Genomic DNA, 23,607 nt, shown 5'->3' on the forward strand with positions numbered 1-23,607 from the left:
TCACCGCATCAACCTGTTCTAGCAATATAATTTACACTTGTCTTGGCTTGGCTGATGATGGTCCTTACAGGACCGAAACTAGTACCTTATAATATTGTAATGTTATTGTAAACATTGCATGACTGATATGTATTGAGAAGGTGGAAATAATTTGTTGCATTTACTTTACGTGTAGAATAATAATATGTTTATACAACAAACAGTCTGCTGTGGCCAATAGGAGTTAATATTGCTCAAATTTCTTTTTGTAGATGAATTTAGAAATCCCTTCTAAGCTATTTCTGGATATAAGTGCATATTTCTTGAGATTTTAGGTCACAGAAATCTGGGCCTAATGATGACAAACAAGAAGAAAATGAACAAAACACACCAATGTTGCAGCCTTTATTTTAACACACATAAAAGATGAAATAACAATTTTAATGACGAGAGCGGAAGTATCTCTTGAGGTACTTGATCTGAGCTTTGCTCTCCAGCTCAGAGAGCTCCTTGACGGTAGGAGCCATCTGCGCCACGTGGTTCTCGTACAAGGATCCTGTCAGCTGGCGTTTCTGACCGTAGACCACCTTCCCATCAAACTCATCCATGGGTACCTTCATGTCAGGTTCAATCTGCTGAATGGTGACATTCAGATGCTCTTCGATCTCAGCTAGGTACTGCACAATAACAGAGAGGATAATAGTTAGTAAATTTCAAAAAATTAAAACCGGAGGATACTGTATGTAGTGATACAGTAAGTCCAGATCACCAGGAAAATTATTTTGCTTAATGGCTGTGGTGCGATGATGTTTTAAGGCGGGGAGGGGAGCGGGGAAGGGGTGGGGGAAGGACGGACAACAAAATTTATAGTGTAAGAGATATGAACACATAATGGGATTAAAATGACAGGCCAGCATTGAAGAGGGAACAATAGAGAGGTGAGACAAGCACAAACATGCTTTTTCTGCTTCCCAGCTTCATCAGGAGGGTGGGTTTCAACACTCATTGGGGGCATCTTGACAGATCTTCAGTCTTGATGCAAAAAGTGTAGGATAAGAAGAAAGCTGGATAAAGACGGATACAAGAAATGACATGGATAAAGATGGGAAAAAGAAAAGACATAAGACAACGAAGACTATGGTAAAAGATACTTTACTGTGCAAATAAATAATGTTAAAAAGTAGTTTTGTTCTTGTTTGTTTTATGAATGGGCATGTGTTTAATAACTAAGGGCACATAATCTATAGGAATAAAATTATAACTTTTCTGTACACTCCAAATTTTTGTCTAAAACTTCCTTTTTATCTTGGATTAGGTATAGAAAAGTCGGTAGAGAATTCAGTTCAATTCTTGTCTCTTATGACACAATGTAAAAATGGCTCAACAGAATTTCTTGAAACTAAAAATTTAAATTCAAAAATAACCAAGTTGTGCATATTATTTGATTAGCATACAGTGGTGTAGCATTTAAAAGGGGCCCACGATTGGAAATGTCAAATTTTCCCATTACTATCAGCAGCACTGAAAAATTTAAATAATTAAAATTGTGCAAAACATCATTTCCAATCCTTCGTATTTTGTGTGTTTTTACCATTCCAGGAATAATAATGAAATTTTTCTGATTATTATGTTTTTCACAAACTTCCAAATACCTCCAGAAACATTAAGACCTATCTAAAAAGTAAACTTAACAATGACAGAAAATGTGAAAGGAACAGGGTTTCAAAACTCATTGTGGGGCATCTTGACAGATCTTCAATCTTGATGCAAAAAGTGTTTTATACCCAATACAGTCTTACTGTATGAGCTATAGAAAAGTAGAAGTTCACAAATTTGCTTTATTATTATTGTTAAGTCCATCAATGACAATTGTCCACGATATAAAAATACTGTTCAGCCGCCTTGGTAATGAACTAACGGGTGAAAGTGGTGGTTGTTTTGTTTGCTTTTGTAGGATGCACGACCCCTTGATCATTAGCCCCTATTAACATATTGGGACGGGCCCCGAGAATTCTCGTACTTTCTTGGCCGACCGTTTGTGACGGGCTATGAGAATTCTGGTTTTTATGGACCTCATGTTTCCTTGATTGCTGCTACAATCTGATGGCAAAATTATAAGTTTTAAACAGTATAGTTATGGACTAAATAGTATAAGGCAACTATTGCTCCATCATTTGATTGTATTGAATTTGTATTGAAAAGGTGGATCAAAATAACCAACAAATTGTTAGTATATCATAGCAGAATTCAATACGGGTCTAATAATGAGATTAGTTACATGTAAAACTTGCGTTTCCGAGGATGATATCCACACTACGGCTTACTTGTTTGTTTCGTAATCCGATACTACGTGAAAGTGTATGTTTAATTTCATTCTGAAAAAAAATATAGTACCGTATATCTCCGAATCCAAGATGAACCCCACTTTTCCCTTCAAAAAATTTTAATCAGGCTCAAAAAGAAGTTTGTAAAATCATATGAATGCCTTGTTGTACAGCAGGCCTACGCATTTTCAGATTATTTTTAGACGCCGAAAATTGACTTTCGTCACACTGTATTTCTTTATTTTTGGCGGCTACACAATTATTCTTTATTTCCGTGGGTTTAAGGACCATTAACTTAACATTGGCATCATAATACCGAAGAGAACTCGTTGAAAACTTTCCGGCAATACCTATTCCATGCGTCTCTACAATACAACGATCCATCAGGAAATTATTCTTGCTGTCTATAAAACTGTTACTTTTACGCAGCGTCAGATATAACCGGCTGCCGCTACACGCACGTCTCGCTTGTCGGGTTCGGCCAAATTCAGCGGCTAGCGATGTATTGGCCTAATCGCGAACGTTGAAAGTCAACGAACGAGTTTATTGCGCCACGGTATGGCCATTCCGCCCTTGCTTTTTCGTGCACATACCTCAATATTTCATCTTCGACTTCTTTGAAGCGTCCTTGTTGCGGATCACTGATGCATTTTTTGTACAGTACGCATTTTTTAGCTCTTTGTCTTTACCCTAACGCCAAATATTGGCTTTAGTTAGGCCTATGCCGTATTTTCTTGCGGCTGCACAATTATTCTACATTTCCGAGTGTTTAATAAACATTAACTTATAATTGGCATCATAATATCAACTAGAACCCGTTGAAAATTTGCCGGCAATACCTTTCCCACGTACGGTATCTTTACAACACGACTATCCATCACGAAAATATTCCTGCTGTCTATAAACCTTAATTTTACTAAACGTCAAGTACAATAGACGCGTTATGACTCTGCCACTGAGTAGCCATGGTTTTTCTAAGAATTCGAAGGGTCGCATGCTTTGATGCCATTCTGCAGATTTGAGAAACACACAGGCTCTGTACAACCGGTTGTCGCGTCTAGCGATGTGTAGTAAAGAGGCGGTCGTTTATTGTCAACGAGTTCTGTGCCCGTGTGAAAAGAAGCAGCGTGGTTACCGCGGTAGTTGCCAGTGGTATCCATTAACTTACTGTTAGGCCACGAATGCAACAACCCTTGAGTTTTCGCATGAGATTCTGAGAAAAAAATAGTCTTGGATTCGGAGGAATACGGTATCACTACAGAGATTTCTGTGGCAAACACCTCCGCTTTCTTCTTCAAACAGCGTCACCTAACCTAACCGTATATGTAGCCTATCATGAAAACATATTTGAAACGCATGTAGAGAAATAACCTCCTCGCGAAAATTTTACATGTAAATAGCCGTAACTAGACGCGAGAAGATATGAAATATCCTCTGAAATCAGTGATGTACTCTGCCATATCTTGAGGTGTATCACACTCTTACTTAATTTCTGTATATAACATTAAAATTAAGATATCGTTTAGTTCAGTCTTTATTTTTAACGAGTTAACAACTGCTATCGGCCATGTTATTTACGCATTTATTACGAAAACGTGTTTTTCACTTTCATTTCGAATTTTCTTTAGAGAACATCAGTCAATAGGTATTACTAATAAACTCCAACATCGCCTCTGAATGTCAACGAGAGAGCTCGCAAATACCGTACCGAAGATGATCGATAGCATTTTGTTGCAAACGTTTCAGTTTTCTTATTCAAACAGCGTCACATATCCTAACTTAACCGTACTATACGCATGATGAAAACACACTTCAAGCGCCAGTAGAGAAACTATACCTTTCTCGCTATAAATTTTCATATTAGCCTTTCCGTAATTTAACCAGACGCGACAAAATATAAACCAACCTCTGAAATCAATTAAGCACTCTGCCATATCTCAAGGTGTATCCCATTCTTACTTAATTGCAGTATTTAGCCTCAAAATTAAGCGGTCATTTAGTCAGCCTTAATTTTAACGAGTTAACAACCGTTATCGGACATGTTATTTACGCATTTATTACGAAAATATGTTCTCTTTCATTTCGAATTTTCTTTACGGAACAACTGTCGACGGATATTACTAATCTACTCCGACATTGCCTTCGAATGTCGACGAGAGAAATCGCTAGTGCACATAGCGAGGAAATGATGCCGATGGTAATCGATCGCATGCAATATCATCGCTGGGGTGCATAAATATCGGTAACAGAAAAATCGCGCGCCCTTAATCGCTCGTAATAACGGATGCGCCAGTGATAGGGTTCTCGCTGTAACCGAAGGACGATACACAGTTTAATATAGGAATTTTGAAGGGACAGAAAAATGTTGCCGCTATAACGGAGTTCTCGTTATATGCCGTACTCGCTATAGCGGACTTCTACTGTATTAAAAGGTGTGAAAAACACGAGAGAACAAATAGGTAAACATTTTCTTCTCTGGCTCATAAAATAACGAGAGCACTGAAAGGTGTGAGAAACACCGAACAAATATGAAAACATATGCACGGGGGCCAGTAAAAATATCCAAGTATTATTGCAGATCACACTCTTTCTAAAACAAATGTTAGTAGAAGCCTTTTATTTTGGAGCAGTGGGTTATTAAACATCATTTTCTGGTCACACTCTTAAAACAATGAGGGTTCCATTCGACCATGTGCGACCGGGACGAATCAGGAGGAATGACTGACCGCCACTTTGAAAAACTTTGACCGAGTCAAATGATCGAGTCGAATATCGAAGGTGCGAGTTCAACATTCGCGACCTCTGCGCGCTTAAAGATCCGGATGCCAGTCCACTTATTGAAAGATTTTAATGTTGTCTTCATTAGTAAGAAATTTCATGTTTTCCGTATACATAACTAGGCGGCTATCACAAGTCAGATATGCACCACGTCAGTCAATTTCACATGATTATGTTCCTAATCCAGATATAGGTTACCGTATCACGTGACAAAACTTCACTGTACCACTCAACACAAAATAAGTTTCTAACTTCCGCATGGAATGCAAATTCAAGCACAAATAAGTTAACTTTTTCTGTAATCATGAAACTGTGGCGACGGCTCTTACCCGAGTTATAAATGAAGTTTCTTTCATAAGGTATGACAAATAACATTTTCAGGGCTAGGAAAAATGTGATCGTACTCATAGAAAGCCAATTAAATTGAAATAAACAAATAACATAGTTCAACCTATTCAATACAAATAAATAGTGGTGGTCATTTCTGCTGTTTTAGGAAAACGCCAACGAACTGTTTGTTTGTTAAAAACAACTGTTTTCCCAAACAGTTTGAATACAACAGGTCATTCGTTCATAACGAGAAAGTGAAGGACGAGTGAGTCACATGCACAAGGGGGCTGCGGGATAGGAAATGAGATATTTCACCACCTTTCAATCTAACTTGTTTCGTAATGTCTAAGCAGACAGCACAAGCTGAAGGCTGACGAAATACCTGTATGAAGGATATAGAGAAGAACGATAATACGAGTGAAGACTCCATTGTTAAGCAAAGGATATAGTCTGTGAAGACATTTACTTATCATTAGGCTATCAACTGACATTAGCGTTTTGTGATCGCGGCGGTCTGCTCATCGATACGGTTCCACACACCCGGAGTTTTTGTTAACCAGTCTGTTATTAGTGAAGTATCTATAGCAGTATTATTATACAGTGTCTATGTTCATCATATACCATTATAAGATTATTGTTCAACGAGAACTACTTTAAAAAATAGAAGTTACAGAATGTTATAGATAACAGTGATAAATACACACACAAAAAACGAGAGTATTCATAAGATGCACAATATTAGGAAAACACTTAAAAATTAATTATTCATATTTACATTAAGGAACATTAATATTTCGACCTCTTTTTGTAAGAGCTTTGCATTAATTACCAATCCAATTTGGGAAAGTAGGTCTTCAATATGGCACTGATGTGATCACTATGCTACACTTTATTATTCTGTTCACGTGGTACCCGTTATGAAAAATACTCAAGCACTAACTCTTCGTATTTACATTAAGGAACATCAACATTTCTACCTTTCTTGATGACAGCCTTGTTCTCCTTTCATTAATAATCAGTCCAGTTCGGGAAAAAAGTCTTTCACAGGGCACTGAAGTGGCCACTATGTTACACTTTGTTACGAATATTTGTGCTAAATTGGGATACACATGTTGGTGATTTTTCCACCAATCTAAGGGGCAATTAGATTCCCCTGCTTCATTTACACGAGGTAAAATGTCATCTTTCAAATACAAATCCAGTTCCTTGTTGGCTCGTGACAGAGGGCTGGTTTGAGGACGTTTATCTCCAATAATGTCGTTGAAAATGCTCCAAGCGCTTATTGGACAAGAGGGCTGAAATGCACCAGTTGTAGATGGAAGTGAGGAGGACGGAATGTCAATATTCTGCTTCTCGCTGGTCTGGGCGTTTCTCTCTATTAAGTCTACTACTAAATTACGCACCCTCTTTTTGACGTTATCTAGTGCCGCAGGGTCCTGAAAAACGTGGTCTTTATAGCGTGGATCTAATAAAGTGCATAAGGCAAAGGTGCTGTTGTGTTCAACGTTCTTGAACCTTTCTCCTAACCCTTTAATAAGGCTAGCAATTATGGCCCTCACTCCTTCTGTGAACTCGGCTGATTGCCCGAGTTTTTCGCAAATACCTTTCAGGCACCTGACGACCACAATCACAGAACTTCCAGTCATATATGCTTCTCCACTCAGAGAATTAGTCATTTCTTCAAACGGAGCTAGCACATTGCAAAGTTGACGACAAGCTTGCCACTCTTCGCCAGTTATTACGGGCAGATGTTTATCTAGCAGAGCAATAGTGGCCCTGATAGCTTCTTCGAGTTCAACAAATCGACGCAACATATAAAAAGTTGAATTCCAGCGCGTTGTGACGTCTTGGGAAAGGCGTTTAGGCACTGTATGTCCACTTGATATCTGGTACTTCAGTAGTTTTTCGCTTGCTAGTGAACTTCTCCTGAAGTAGCTGACAACTTTCTTGATTTTCTCAATGGTGACTTGCATGTCCTGAAGAGAACCCTGGACAATCAAATTTAATTTATGAGCAAAACAGCCATAGTGTTCCCACTTCAGAATTTCCTCAAACGCGTTTGTTATATTACTAGCGTTATCAGAAATTGAAAAATTCACTTTGTCATGCAGCTTCCAATCGGATAGTATGCACTTAATTTCGTTTGCCAACGCAACGGACGTATGGCTTCCAGAAAAACTAGAACACTTCAGTAAAACCGTCTTGAAGGAAAACTCTTTCGTAATGTAATGCGCTGTTACGGCAATGTAACTCTCTCCAACTAACGAAGTCCACAAATCAGTTGTTATGCACACACTCACTGCTTCATTCTTCACTGTCTCTCTTATTAAAGAAAACTGTTGATGATAGAGTGCTGGAACCATCACATTTGAAATAGTCTTTCTACCAGGTAATTCATAGCCAGGGATCCACTTCATAAGTTTAGAAAACCCTCTATCCTCAACAATACTAAAGGGCTGATAATCTAAAATAAATAAATCAAGTAAGTCACGATCAATTAATTTCTTTTGGGCAGATGAAACATTTTTAGTGACGTAAGACCTAATTAATCTTTGTCTTTTAGGCGCAACACATGAATCAGCAGTCGAGGCTTCGCTATCAGGCCTGCTAGTGCTAATACTAGGTTCCTCTCTACCTTCTGTAGGTCTAGTTGGTCGTTTTTCCGCTGAAGGTATTTCCTTAACACTATGACACGTTAGCTCAGTATATATTGCTATATGTTTTCTTTGCAAATGTCCTTTCAAATTTGTAATAGTTGACTTGTAAGAAATAAGTTGCTTGCAGATAGTGCAAAGCGCCTTATCATTGTCACTTTTCGTGAAATAATTCCACACCTCGCTTCGTTTTGACATGTTGTAAAACAACTCGCCTCGCTCAGCATTCGGCAAACTTAACACCGTTCCGTTTTAAAACGGGCTTGAGAACACCGGTACATCACCCGCCAACAGCCCGCAACCAGCAATAAGCAAAAACGTTGAAGAACTGTTCAACGGCTAAAAGTTGCTTTTCCAAACAGCTCTTGGCTCACTGCCAACTAAATACGAGACAAACAGTCGATTTGACAGCGAGGGAATGGGAGTGGTTAAGTAACGAGCAATGCCGATTTCAGGCCGAATAGCTCCGAACGCGCGGGTAGGTTCAAGGTTACATCAGTGTCTACTCACTAGCGAACAGTGAAAGAAACTGTGGACTGTATTGAAGGAAAAACAGTTTGGTGGAACTTTTAAAAACAGTTCGTTCGTTTTCCACCCGAAAACTGTTTTCTCCAAACAGTTGGGCGTTTTTCTGCCCATCACTACAAATAAATAAGAAATGTAGAGTTACATTCCTATTTAATTATAAGCGGAAGCCGTAATAACAAATATCTGTGATGGAATAGGTATGATAAAGATGTTGATTCCCATAGGGAACCTGAAATATTTGTTCCGAATGAGTAAGTTTATAAGACCAACTATATTGATATGTTTATATGTTCCTAATCCAGATATAGGGTACCGTATCACACGACAAATATTAGTTACACTTCACTGTACCACTCAACACAAAATCTAACTTTGAATTGAATGCGAAATACAAGCACAAATAGACTCACTGTGTTATTCAGCAATCTTGCTGCTAACCGGCAAGCAATACTGAACATTCCTGAGGCTAACAGTTTGCTACCCGAACGTGCAACTTATCATGTGAAATTTAGGAATTTAAGGCCTTTTTCTGTAATGGTGCAAATGTGGCAACAGATCTTACCCGAGTTGGAAATCACGTTTGTTTCACACGGGATGACGAGTAACATTTTGAGAGGTTGGAAAAATGTGATCGTACTAAGCAGTAATAGCAAAAATTGGTCACTCGACAAGTGAGGTACAATGAGAATCAGGACTTCGAATTTACGACGTGCGAAGCAGAAAAACGTGTTAATGAGGAACGGCTACACAAAATATTATAACCGTTCAATGGCAAGTGAGTCAGCTGTTGAGCCATTGAAGGTTATGCTAAAAAAATGATTAACAGGAATTACTCGGAAATACGTGCAGTTGTGTTAAATACCCGGAATAATTCGCCCATTCAAACAGGGAATTGGATGGATATAAGATGAGGAACAAAACTCATAAGCTCAGAACCCCGTGGTCACCGGACGCTTACAGTCACGAAATATTATTTTATATGTGGGCAGAAGTTAGTAAAATAAGTTTACATTCTCAACAGTATTAAGAAGCAAGTCTACCACATGGTATTCAGGTCCAGCGATGACGCAGAGGAGGCCATGACCTGATGCTACAGGTTAAATGATCAAGAAGGCGCTGAAGAGGATAGATCAATTACATACGTCATGGAGACAAAATGGTGAAGTGTTCCTTTGTGCACCTTTCCAATCAGATGGGATGAAGTTATCTTGGAATTCACTTTTTAACTGTCAAAAACAGATGGAAGAGAGGTTACAAGTCAGCGAGTTGAGCCTAACATATGAAATGCAGACCAATATTATTAGTATAACAATTTCAATGAACTTTTGTTTTATGAACAATTGATGGCATAAACTGAGATTGAAGGTTGAACTGATAGTAATTCGCACGTCTTTAAAGGGAACGTCTGCATTAGTAGGACTTAAAAAGAAATATTAAAGGACGTTGTAAAGATAATATTACTGTATCGAATAGCGATCTGAGATTCTAACACTGAATAAGGCAAGTCTTCTAGAATAATTGTGAGATATTGTAAAACGCCTGTGTCACCGTGTTAATTTTGTTTCCTAAGTTTCAGGTCCATGGACTCAAAAATGTGCGAAGATTTTTCCAATGATGTAATGATGAAAGCGAATATGAAAGCTTAAACAACCCAATGTCCTAACAGGCCCGGAAGATGATGCCAAAAACGAGGGCCAGACTATGATCAATGGAGCGAAGGACTGAGAGTGGTGTCACATAATCTTCACTGATAAGTACCAAGATTTCATTTCTTTACCCTATCTTCTTGTAGTTGCATAGCGGTAGAGTAGAGTGTATTTTACTTTTCATGATGAAGCGACATGTTAAAACAACTTGAGTGACCTAATGTGACTGTTACTTGTGCTCAATTATTTGTGATTACAGTTAAGTCTGATGTTATAATATCGAGATCATCTGTCATACGCAATATTTAGCTTGTAAATGCGTGTCTTACCGTGAGTTACCCGGAATTTTCATGTTTACGGTGAATGTAAGAAGGCGTGTCCTCATGAGTGAATCACACTAGTATTTCGTGAGGTGATGTAATTTAATATTCATTTGTAGAAGGTCTTCTTGCGTAGTAATACCAAGTGCATTCGTTGTGCAGTTGCGAATATTTTCGTGATATTAGTGTTGCGTTGATTGTGATACATTGGTGATGATGATAAAATTCTTCGGACGAATGCTTGTGAATTTTTGGGTAAGTAAGTGTGAATATGTATGGTGTGCTTGAATATGGTGAATAATAAGGATAGGGTCGTCGGTAAAATGTTTATGATGAATTAATGCTGTTATGGTAAAGTGGTTCATTGAGAAATAGATAATGGGAGCGTGATAAATAATTCGAGATTTCAATGAACTTACGATTAAGAAATGGACTTAAGCGTTTGTCATACAAATTAAGAACCCAAAATAGGCAAGCAGTTATGTCGTCATTATTCTCTACTATGTAATATGTCCGAAGGTTAGGAGTAGGGATTGATGTAGGGGCATCGAGACACTGTTTTCGCGACATGATACGGTACAGATACCGCTTAGTTTGAAGGAATGGTCACTCATAAGAAGTCTTCAGCATTTAATAAGCATAACATATGTGTAGTAGAAGGTCATACCAATAAAATTATCGTCACCTGGTAGTAGGTTGTATTACTGCGTAGTTGCTTATAGTATGTTTCTTGTAGATAGTGTGCCTTCAATACTTTTTCTTTCAGGAGGACAGTGCTGGTGGAAACAGATGCCACTAATAATTTTTTTAGAACGTTGATTATTTTAGTATCAGCTAGATATTGTGTTCTTTTAGGTGGTTGATGTGAATTCCTGGTACATGCTGTTGTTCATTGAATTATGTCATTGTGAGATCTAATTATTATGTATTTTTACACTGTAAGATCGCATTTTATGGATAGTCATACTGACAACTGGTCACCATTATGGAACTCAAGTTGGTTAGCAATTAGATGATTTATGAGATAATGGATGAAGTGTAGAGCATTGAAGATGAAATCTTGGATAATTTATGATAAAAGCAAGTGAAGTGAATTTGATTTTAAAATGTCATTCCATCCTATTATTTATGAGTGGTGGAGGATTAGTAGCAAATAATGATGATTGCCTTCAGCAAGTTCCGTATTCGTTTCCATCAAGTTTGTGTTTCAGTTCATTTAAGATTTTAATAAAGATTGATTATATATCTTAGCCAACAAAGACTTTCATTTCGTTTACTCAACTATTATCCAATCATCCTATAATGTATTTATCATTGTATTAATTTAAATATTAGACTTCATTAAACTGGAAAAAAAATCCTTCCAAGAAACTAACATTCGTCTTCTTATTTAAATGAGATACACTTAGTCTTACATAGTCTATTGGATATTATTATTACGATCATAAGAATCTTGCGTTAATGTCAGTCAAACTGCATAAATACTTAGTGAACGTCCATGCCCTGAGTGGAGACTGATGGGTCACCACTGACTCCAGCCGAGGCTTATTACAACATCCACGAACCCTCAATATCCCCGGGCAATGGACAGGTACAATACCAAACCATTATTAAACACAGAAGCCAATCTTGATGATTTTTTTATTTTTATTTTTTATTTTTAGAATTTGCTTCGTCCGCCTCTGTTGTGTAGTGGTTAGTGTGATTAGCTGCCAACCCCAGAGGCCCGAGTTTGATTCCCGCCTCTTCCACAAAATTTGAAAAGTGGTACGGGGGCGGGAACTGGATCCATTCAGCCTCGGGAGGTCAACTGAGTACAGGTGGGTTCGATTCCCACCTCAGCCATCCTGGAAGTGGGTTTCCATGGTTTCCCACTTCGTCTCCAGGCAAATGGTGGGATGGTACCTAACTTAACGCCACGGCCGCTTCCTTCCCTATCCTTTCCAATCTTCTCATCTCTCACCAAGGCCCCTGTTCAGCATAGCTGGCGAGGCCGCCTGGGCGAGGTACTGGTCATTCTCCCCAGTTGTATCCCCGACCCAATTTCACACACTCCAGGACACTGCCCTCAAGGCGGTAGAGGTGGGATCCTTCGCTGAGTCCGAGGGAAAAGCCAACCCTGGAGAGTAAGCAGATTAAGAAAAAAAGAAAGAATTTGCTTTACGTTGCACCAACACAGATAATTACATCTATATAAAATGTAAAAAATCCTCCTATTCAATACATCGTAATACCGTATTTATGCAAAAAATACCCACATATTTAAAAAAAAAATTTAGGCACGAAATTGGGGTGCGGGTTTTATTTGCGTCAATATTGGCTTTTTTTTTCTTTCAAAATCAGCCTTCCTAAAGTTAGGGTGCGGGGATTATTCGGTGGCGGATATGGTATATTACATCTATAAAGATGATAAGTTTACATTATCCAAACATGTTTCAACCCATTTTAGAGTAATCTTCAATGGAAATAAAGTCATAAAAACATAAATTACAATAAAACTCTATTTCTAAATAAATTCTTTAACATGTGGCTTATCAAAGTCTTGCAGTGGTGTCCTGGTGACATATTATTGACACCTAATTAAAATTTCTCTTCTTGAAATGTAATCTCTTGTCTTCTCTATATAAAAAAACTGATGTGTAAATTGACTTCCATCATTCTTATCAATGATACTGCATTAGGGAGGTAAGTGTTACATATATCTGTGTGTTGATATCAGCTGAGGTGCCGTATACGATGTACTGAATAAGAAATTTTTTTACATTTTATACTGATATAATTGAAAAACCATCAATACGGAATGAAATTCATACTGTGCAATTGACACAGGTAGGTCTTATGTCGACGATGGGATAGGAAAGGGCTAGAAATGGGAAGGAAGCGGCCATGGCTTTAATTAAGAACCACAGAACCCACTATCTCCCGGATGCAAGTTCACAACTGCGCGCCCCTAACCACATGGCCAACTAGCCTGACTTGATGATTTAGTAGGTCATTATTTATCACTAAAAAAAGTCTTACAAGGTACACTTTAATTCAATTCCCAACTTTTATTTCATCACAATCATTAACTTACATTTACTCCCTAATAATAATAATAATAATAATAATAATAATAATACAAATCATTTCCATGAATGGTGTTGACAGCACCACAAATGACGTAATGGAAAATTACTGTCAACTAGCCAGCCCATTAAATAATGCTCATCAAGTAACCCCCATATCATGAGACAACATTTCCATAAAGATGTGACGGTATGTTTTTACGGCCGGCTTGTCACAGAGCCTGTCGCCAAGCATTTTAGAGCTGCTGCCAGCAGGTAGTTAGGCCGCTCCTGACCTGGAGAACAGACGCCTTTTGTAGCTGCTCCTCTGGAGAACAAACGCTACGTTCCTCTCTGCATTAACTCCCAGAAAGATAGAGTGCCTCATTTGCCAACTACACCGTACCGATGGTCTCCATCTCCTCCGAAGTTGCCATTAAGGACTTTGACACACTTCCAATCCAGAAGAAAATGCAGGAAAATCGTCTGCGCTGGTTTGGACATGTATTGCATGTAGAAGACAATACACTGGCAAAGTCAGCGTATACATTGGAAGTCGCTGGAAAGAGGCCCAAGGGACGACCAAGACAGCGATGGATCGATACAGTGCACAACGACCTGAAAGCTGTAAGACTACATCCTGACGTGGCCTGTGACCGAATTAAATGGAGACAACGAATCCATACAGCGGACCCTGCCACCAGGCGGGACAAACGCTAAAGAAGAAGAAGAAGTAACCCCCATATAATTTCTAAAACAATGAAAATATGATAATATCTCGTGCCAGTGACACAGCATTGCAACACCTTGCATTCTCTGTCGGATCAGCAAAGAGAGAGGACGTACTTCTGGAGCACTTCATTAAGATAAGTTCTAACTTTCAGTATTAAAGGGAATAAACAGAATTTAAACATAAATGTTTCTACATTTATGAAAAATTTTCATCATAAAAAAAGTGTGATTTGATAGAATCTGGTAATAAACTTTCAAGAATGAAACAGGACATTCTTTGTTTAATAGTGTATGTGTTTTACGGGTATGTTACAGTGTTACAGGTGTTATAATTGGTGTTCGACAGACTGAAAACTTAAAAAAGTTACGTTAACTCAGTCAACACTGTTCTTCTTAACAAATTAAAATGAATTCTCACCTGTGGCTCATTGTACCAGATGCAGCAGCCTCCCTCGTCAGTGAGGCGAGTGTTCCAGCAGTTGCGGCCACGAGAGGAACACCATTCTCCGTGGTACCATACCTTCTCTGGGACTGCCGATACCAGAGAGATGGCCAGACCCATCCTCTCTGCTCGTCCTACTCGTCCAATACGGTGGACATAGTTAGACTTTTCGTCCGGCAGAGTCATGTTGATCACTGGAAATAAGATAACACGCAATAATGAGTGATGTAAGATACTGTATTGTTTTATCGCTTTCACTGTTAAATTTACTGAGAGTTAAATCTGCTGATCTGTACTGTAATTACATATTGTATTCATTTTACAGTACATCTGCTATTCTAATGTGTCAAGAGGCCAATTTAGTCTGAAATTTCTTTCATAAATTTCTGGGTCAGATTATCCGAACTTTCAGACTGGCGGAGCTCCAGTGTATTTACCCGACGCTAATGAGCCCATTGAATACAGCATACAATTATTTCACAATGAAGTGAAGACATTTAACCTAAAATTGTAAGTGAGCTTGCATCCGGGAGATAGTAGGTTCGAATCCCACTATCGGCAGCCCTGAAAATGGTTTTCCGTGGTTTCCCATTTTCACACCAGGCAAATGCTGGGGCTGTACCTTAATTAAGGCCACGACCGCTTCCTTCCAACACCTAGGCCTTTCCTATCCCATTGTCGCCATAAGACCTATCTCTGTCAGTGCGACGTATAGCCCCTAGCAAAAAAAAAATGTAAGTGTACACTAATTCAATAAAAAAGCACATTATATTTAAGTAAATAAGAAATCTTAATACAAACTTAAATTAGTATATTCTGAGCTAACCAAAGGTACATAAAGAAAATAAAAATTAATTAACATGGGGTTAATCTCAAGTGTTACAAGGTTTACAGAGCTTCAAATGGATTAAGTTGTTTGCAATAAAGAACTAAGTTGATAATGGACAAGGAGGAGTAAGAAAACAATTTTCGAGGACTACTAAGACTTAAATGCAGCAAATGCAGTATACAGAAAAATTCCTCAATAATAACACTGAAATACACCTACAATACTCAGTTAATGCATGTACTTACTGTAGTCATTCAGCAAGTTTGTTATGTGATTTTTGGTGATGATCCAAAGTACTAAAGAGCCACGATCCTGTGTGGAGAAAAGATTTCTTCAAGTGTAGATTTTGTGTATCAGTTCTTTGCCATGGATGGTTTTTATTAATCATAGTAGGTTATATAAAATGCAGGATCTTGGTATACAATATCTTGTGTGCAAGTAGTGCAACTGAGAGCTGCCTATGTTCTAAAAGTTTTAGGTAGCCTGCTGAAGTTGAACGTAACATGTGTACATGACATTTAATGCCCAAGGTAATGAACACAGACATTTTGAACTCTCTGAAATTTAATATTTCTGATAAACCACTATACATATTAAATCTTCAAGAAGCTAGTAGATATCGACACTATTCCACGTGAAAATGAACCATTCTGGCAATTTCGGGTCCAGTGAAGTAAAGAAGAAAAGCAATGCTGGTGAGTAGCAGTATGCTTTCTGTAGCTTAGATAAGGAGCTCCCTTCCAATGCCTTATGAATGCCAGAAGTTTCCATTCTACAAAAAAATGTCTTGCCATAAATGCTCTCACAAGGTTTTCTAATTAACAAACAATATTTTAAATTCCAACTGTATGTATTATAGATTGTTAATTTTATGTCTGGAGGAAAAAAAAAAAAAAAAAAAAAATCTACGCTGTTCCATTATTTCTTTTACAAACTACCACTAATTTGCTTCAAACCATACTTACAGTACATATAAACGGAGCATATCAGATGATTTAAATCGGTACTTGTTGCCAGGAAGGAATGATAGTACTTACTGAAAGGCAAGCCTGTGATATCCAATCCTCTAGCAGCCACATCTGTGCAAATAAGAAACTTGACTTCTTGCCGTTTGAACCTCTCCAAGTTTCCCTTACGTTCTGCTGGTTTGCGGTCTCCATGCAGGCACACACACGAATAGGGGTTGCTGCGGTTTCCAGATCCACCACCTACAATGCACAAGTCAATTAATCTTCAAGGAAAAACAGATCCTTGATATTCTACACAAATGCTACTTATTATTTTATTTATTATTTTTTTGCTATGGGTTTTATGATGCACTGACAGTTACTTATACAAGTCACACTTAGGAAGACTGGAATGTATTGAAGGATGATAAGAATAAAAGATACGAGAAGACTTTCTTTGTTAGCCTTTTCTGTTGTCCAGAACAGGCAGAATTTTGGCACGCCGAGCCAGACCTGGGAAAATAGCAAGTCATTATTAGGGCTGGATTCTTACGTAATTACATATTCCATTCCTTTACTCGTAGAAAATTGAAAATGAAAAATGTTGATGGATTGTGGTTCTGACATGGTTAGACTTGGGTTTGGGTTTCACTTTACATATTTGTACACATTCTTGGTAATATTACATATGTTACATATTATGCAAAAATGTAACGTTTTTAATCATATAAAACAACATTAACTTTATTTAGTAACATTTAATTTTTTCATTTTCAGGCCATGAAGTCAACAGGAAATTAGCCACAACAATAATTTGCATAAAATACTCTGCAATTTACAGTGCAACGCACCTGGTCACCATGAATGTTAAGACATCAAGTCAGGTTTAACACTGTACATAGCCAGTTCAAGTCCAGTTGGTCAAAAAAATTTTCACCATCAGAAAGTTAGCTGGCAGGAGAGGTGGCAGTAGACAATTTCAAATCACTAGATTGCAAGCCAAAAGCCTTGACTCAGTTCCAAACCTCTCCATGGTGTTCATATGGAGTGAGGGCATATGATGCTGTTCATGGTGATTCATCCGTAGGATGGAGATGTTAGGCCTTCAGCAGAACACTCGGTGCTATTCGACAGGAGTAAGCTATGTGCCGGCATTGAGTCTCGCCCCTTCCCTTTTTACTACCATAGATCATGCCTTTCATTTCATCTCAAGTTGTCTGATGACATTGATGTCAGGAAGGGTATCCAGCTGTAAAAACCTGCTATGAATATTAAACTCATTTCACACCCAAACCCACAGAGAAACAGGAAAATAATTAGACATAAACTCTGTGATTTACTGTCCATAACATTCTTTTTATACATCTGAAGTATTATTATGCCCTTAATATTTTTATTTAATAAGTAACTATACTTACTGTCAAAATTAAAAAAAACAGTAGGTTATGTAAATCATCTAAAGCATCAATGATAATTTGTCCTAAAATATGGAGGTATTTAAAAAAAAACAATTCTCTCACATTACATCTAAAAGTCATAATAAAAGGGATACATGAACATTTTTGTAAATTTATGCATTAATGCTATTTATTACATATTTCTTTTATATTCACAACATTTTTATGTACACATTTTGCACTTTGATATTACATAAAAATATGGGCCCTAATCATTACAACAGCTCTGAAAGATAAACATCTTGAGGGCAGCCTGCCATCTCCAGAACGCAATCTTACTAGTAGGCCTACAAGACTAGTGCGTGGATTTGTGTGTGAACAGGAAGTGATGGAAAAGAGAGAAGGTCAAATATGGATGAAGGAAGTAATAAAAAAACTCACATTTTGGTTTTTCAGTTATTTGAACAGAATAAGCTTTCCTAAATCCAAAAATATGCACACCGATGGGCCATTACGTTATGACCACCTTTAGCCTACAGAACTGTGGGCACTCTGAGAGGTGGCAGAAGGAACACTGGAGTATCTCATACCACAAATGCAATGGCAGGTCTTCCAGCTAATGTACACTACAGGACAGTGGTGATGTAGCAAAAACCCACTTCTCCAAATCAAACTTCTAACCAACCGAGTAGGCAATGTGATTAGGATTGCATAGCTGTAAGCTTGCATTCAGGAAATGGTGGGTTTGAAAACCACTGTCGGCAGACCCAAAGATGGTTTTGCGTGTTTTCCTATTTTCATACCAGGCAAATGCTGGGGCTGTACCTTAATTGAGGTTAGGGCTGCTTCCTTCCCAATCATAGCTCTTTCCCATCCTTGCGCCGCCAAAAAACCTTCAATGTATTAGTGCGACATTAAACCACTACATCAAACCATAAATTGTTCAACTGGTTTCATATCCAGACTATCTGGGGGGCCTTCGCATTAAATGAAATTCACTGCCACGTTCTTCGAACCAGTCCTTTACAATTTTGGCAGTGTAACATTCCGCACTGTAGTGCTAGAAGTTGCAATCATGAGTAGGGAACACTACTGACATGAACACGTGAACAGGTTCCCAATAACGTCCAGATACTGAAAAGCTGTCAGCTATCATGAGTAGGGAACACTATTGACATGAACATGTGAACTGCTTCCCAAAAACGTCCAGATCCTGAAAAGCTGTCAGGTACTGGTGAACCACAATAATGGGCTCCAGTGTGTCCCATTAAAAACTCTCCCGAATCATCACACCTCCTCCACTGTTGTACCTATGGGCAATTTCTCAAACTGTGGCCCTGCAGATGGTTCTGCTGGCTTATGATATCAACAAACCACTACAAACACATGGCTGGACGTCATGCTGTCATTCACCCACTGATGTAAACTTTTGATACGTGCTCAAAACAGCGACATGAGAGCAGCTAACAAGCTGCACTGTTTCAGAGATCGTGGTACCAACGATCTGTGCCATCACAATTTGACCTCTACTCAACTAAGTGAGACTGTCCACTTTCCCCACCCTGACATCAGACACAACTACAGCTAGAAATCTGTGAAATTTGCAAGATGCAATAATTTAAATCTTTTATTTTTGACTTTTTAAAAATATATTAAGCTCACAATTGACCTATTTGAATTCAAAAGCACATTTCTGAATTGTGAAATAATCCAAAATTGGCAAATAATGCAAAATCACAATTTTTATGTGAATTCTGTATTTGACTTTAGAAAAATCTTCTTATATCACACCAATAGACATTGGCTGACATGTGACAAATTGTGAACGCAGCGAACTTCATAATACCAACGTGCAATCTTTGCGCTATGCAATATAGTGGTTATGTCTCTTGATAAAACCTCGTTAAAATCTTTTTTTCAGCTAAAACTTTTATATTATTTTGTTGTTTGAATTAGTATTTAGCAAAGTTTTAAATCTCTGTCAAAACAGATAAGTCTTTCTCAACGGATAACTTTGGAATTCTACAATGTTTGTTCTGATGTATTATATTAGTTTTGGTACACTTACGCCAATAACATTACCCGCGCCAACTACCCAAGCCTGTCTCCAGCACTCGCAAAGACCACGATGTTCTTTTAATAATCCTATATGGCTACTAGTTCAGCAGATGATGATAAAATTGAAAGAATATATCAAGAGATAGAAGATTTAATATAATATTATGTAAATGGTGACGAGAATCTAATTGTGATGGGAGACTGGAATGCAGTGGCAGGCCAAGGAAGAGAAGATAATGCTGTAGGAGAATTTGGATTGGGACAAAGGAATGAAAGAGGAAGCCAGCTGGTTGAATTCTGCACCGATCATAATTTAATCCTCGCTAATACTTGGTGGTGGTGGTGGTGGTGGTGGTGGTGGTGGTGGTGGTGGTGGTGGCAGCAGTAGTAGTAGTAGTAGTAGTAGTAGTAGTAGCAGAAGAGAAAATAAAGTGCTGGGAGAAATTTATTCAAAAACTGAAGGAAGACAGCAGAGGCAATATGAAACTATTGCTCAGAGTGATCAAAAACAAAAGGAATTCAGCTGAAACCATCAAAGCAATTGAGGATCCTAATGGAAAACTGGCCAGGAATGGAGGACATCAGAGAGGTTCTGAGGAATCATTTTGATCACCTACTGAACAGGACAGAGGCAGATCAGAGAACAAAAGAACCAGCTGTTGAAACCTGCCCAGACGAACCTCCCATTACATGGGCAGAAACAAAAGCAGCCCTTAAGAAGATGTCGCAAGGGAAATCCCCAGGAATCAATGAAGTCATCACGGACATGATTAAAGCAGCAGGAGTTCAGGGTTAACAGTGGCTACACAGAGGGCTCAATGCAGTTTGGAAAGATGGCAAAATACCTACTGATTGGAGCAAGGGTGTCATTATCCCCCTGTTTAAGAAAGGAAATCGCCAAAAATGCTCCCAACTACTGGGGAATAACACTTTCTCATGGGCTAAAAATTCTTGAGAAAATCTTAGAGAGCAGATTGCGAGTCATCTTAGAGCCACAGTATGAAGAAGAACAGTATGGCTTCAGGCCTAACAGGTCCACAACAGACCTAATCTTCAGTGTCCGTATGTAAATGGAAAAATATTGGGAAAAAGGCAAAGATCTGTTTATGGTTTTCCTTGACATTGATGACAGCACTGCAAGAAAGAAGATATGGGAATGCCTGAGAAAAAGGAATGTGCCAAAGGGACTGGTGAGGAAAGTTCAGATGCTGTATGAGAACTGTACCAGCTGTGTGTGATTGCGTGACGGACATTCATCCTGGTTCAAGACTGAAAGTGGAGTCCAGCAAGGCAGTGCACTATCCCCATTATTGTTTATCACCATCATGGATGACAATGAAGAACATCAAGAAAACCTCTGGTGAACTAAATGCAAAATAGCCTTTGCTGATGATGTTATGATCTGGGGAGAAACTGAGCAACAAGGACAGTCGAGACTCAATGAATGGAAGGTCAAGTTCCAGGAGTTCAATCTCAAGATAAGCGAACTAAAAACACTAGCAATGGCAATAAACACTGAGGGATGACCAGCAAACATCATGCTAAGAAACCATCCACTAGAAAGTGTGGAAAGCTTTACATACCTCGGCAGTGTAATATCTCGAGATACACTAGCCACAAAGGAGGTGGCAAATAGAGTGCAGAAGAGCTCTCACTTTTACCAGCAAGTACGAACACTCCTATGGGATCCCACAGTACCAACAAAATCAAAGCTGGTGATGTTCTATCAGTACTTCATACCAATCTTAACCAATGGTATTGAAACCTGCACCCTCACTAAGAAAGACTCATCAAGGTTGCACGCACCCGAGATGAAGTTCCTTAGGTCCACAATTCAAAAAACCAAACTGGACAAATTGAGGAATGATGTGGTTAGGAAGGAAGCTGGGATTGTTACATCATTGTTAGATCAGATCAGCATGTCCAGACTGAGGTGGTTGGGGCATGTAATGAGGATGGAGCCAACAAGGACAGCATATGTTAACTTGGAGCGACATGTGCAGAGATGCTAACTTTCAAGAAAGGCAATTCGTAATGCAGCCATTCGGTCACCGGGGGGGGGGGGGGCGCGGCGTAGATTTTTTTTCCCCCCCGAGATCTTACTAACTTACATATCGTTGAAAAAAAAAATCAATGAACAACATACAATTCAACCAGTTATTCAGAGACTGGCATATAAAGAGTGTAAGATTCTTACATGCTAAAGTAACAGGTGATCTGCAGTACATATCTGACTGGAGGTTGAATGATCATTTCTTTTGTTGAGTATTGTAGTTGGCGAACTTGGCGAACGAAATGGAATTCGATGGGGAGCTATCAATATTAATAGGGCTTATGGAAGAAAGAAGGTAGAACTGGCTGAGTCAGCAAAGAGGATGCATCTGGATGTGCTAGGAGTAAGTGATATTCGGGTAAGGGGAGATAATGAGGAAGAGATAGGAGATTATAAGGTGTACTTGACGGGTGTTAGAAAGGGAAGGGCAGAGTCTGGGGTAGGGCTCTTTATCAGGAATACCATTGCACGCAACATAGTTTCTGTTAGGCACGTAAATGAGCGAATGATGTGGGTAGATTTGTCAGTGGGAGGAATTAAGACAAGAATTGTGTCCGTGTATTCACCATGTGAGGGTGCAGATGAGGATGAAGTTGACAAGTTTTATGAAGCATTGAGTGACATCGTGGTCAGGGTCAACAGCAAGGATAGAATAGTGCTAATGGGCGATTTCAATGCGAGAGTTGGGAATAGAACTGAAGGATACGAAAGGGTGATTGGTAAATGTGGGGAAGATATGGAAGCTAATGGGAATGGGAAGCGTTTGCTGGAATTCTGTGCTAGTATGGGTTTAACTGTTACGAATACATTCTTCAAGCATAAGGCTATTCACCGCTACACATGGGAGGCTAGGGGTACCAGATCCATAATAGACTATATCTTAACAGACTTCGAATTCAGGAAATCTGTTAGGAATGTACGAGTTTTCCGCGGATTTTTCGATGATACAGACCACTATCTGATCTGTAGTGAACTAAGGATCTCTAGGCCTAGGGTAGAGAAAGTGAAATCTGTCTGCAAACGAATAAGGGTAGAAAATCTCCAGGACGAGGAAATTAGACAGAAGTACATGGATATGATTAGTGAGAAGTTTCGAACAGTAGACAATAAGCAGGTTCAGGATATAGAAAGTGAATGGGTGGCATACAGGGATGCTGTAGTAGAAACAGCAAGGGAATGCCTAGGAACAACTGTGTGTAAAGATGGGAAAAGGCAAACATCTTGGTGTAATGATGAAGTGAGAGCAGCCTGTAAATGTAAAAAGAAGGCTTATCAGAAATGGCTCCAAACAAGGGCCGAGGCAGACAGGGATTGGTACATAGATGAAAGAAACAGAGAGAAACAAATAGTTGTTGAATCCAAAAAGAAGTCATGGGAAGATTTTGGTAATAACCTGGAAAGGCTAGGTCAAGCAGCAGGGAAACCTTTCTGGACAGTAATAAAAAATCTTAGGAAGGGAGGGAAAAAGGAAATGAACAGTGTTTTGAGTAATTCAGGTGAACTCATAATAGACCCCAGGGAATCACTGGAGAGGTGGAGGGAA

The 23,607-nt window shown here is 38.7% G+C and overlaps 1 protein-coding gene across 1 annotated transcript in view; it reads right to left on the minus strand.

Annotated features, from left to right (window-relative positions):
• Positions 1-369: 369 nt before the first annotated feature.
• Ddx1 (ATP-dependent RNA helicase Ddx1) overlaps positions 370-23,607 on the minus strand; it is a 113,063-nt gene continuing 89,825 nt past the window's right edge. Inside the window, exons 9-11 of the mRNA XM_067149290.2 lie at positions 16,647-16,817; positions 14,757-14,974; positions 370-656 (exon numbers count right to left, since the gene is read on the minus strand). Coding sequence (XP_067005391.1) covers positions 420-656; positions 14,757-14,974; positions 16,647-16,817 — 626 coding nt within the window. The 3' untranslated portion in view covers positions 370-419. The remainder of the gene's footprint in view (positions 657-14,756; positions 14,975-16,646; positions 16,818-23,607) is intronic.

This window comes from Anabrus simplex, chromosome 6 (assembly GCF_040414725.1).
Source record: "Anabrus simplex isolate iqAnaSimp1 chromosome 6, ASM4041472v1, whole genome shotgun sequence".
NCBI classification, from domain to species: domain Eukaryota; kingdom Metazoa; phylum Arthropoda; class Insecta; order Orthoptera; family Tettigoniidae; genus Anabrus; species Anabrus simplex.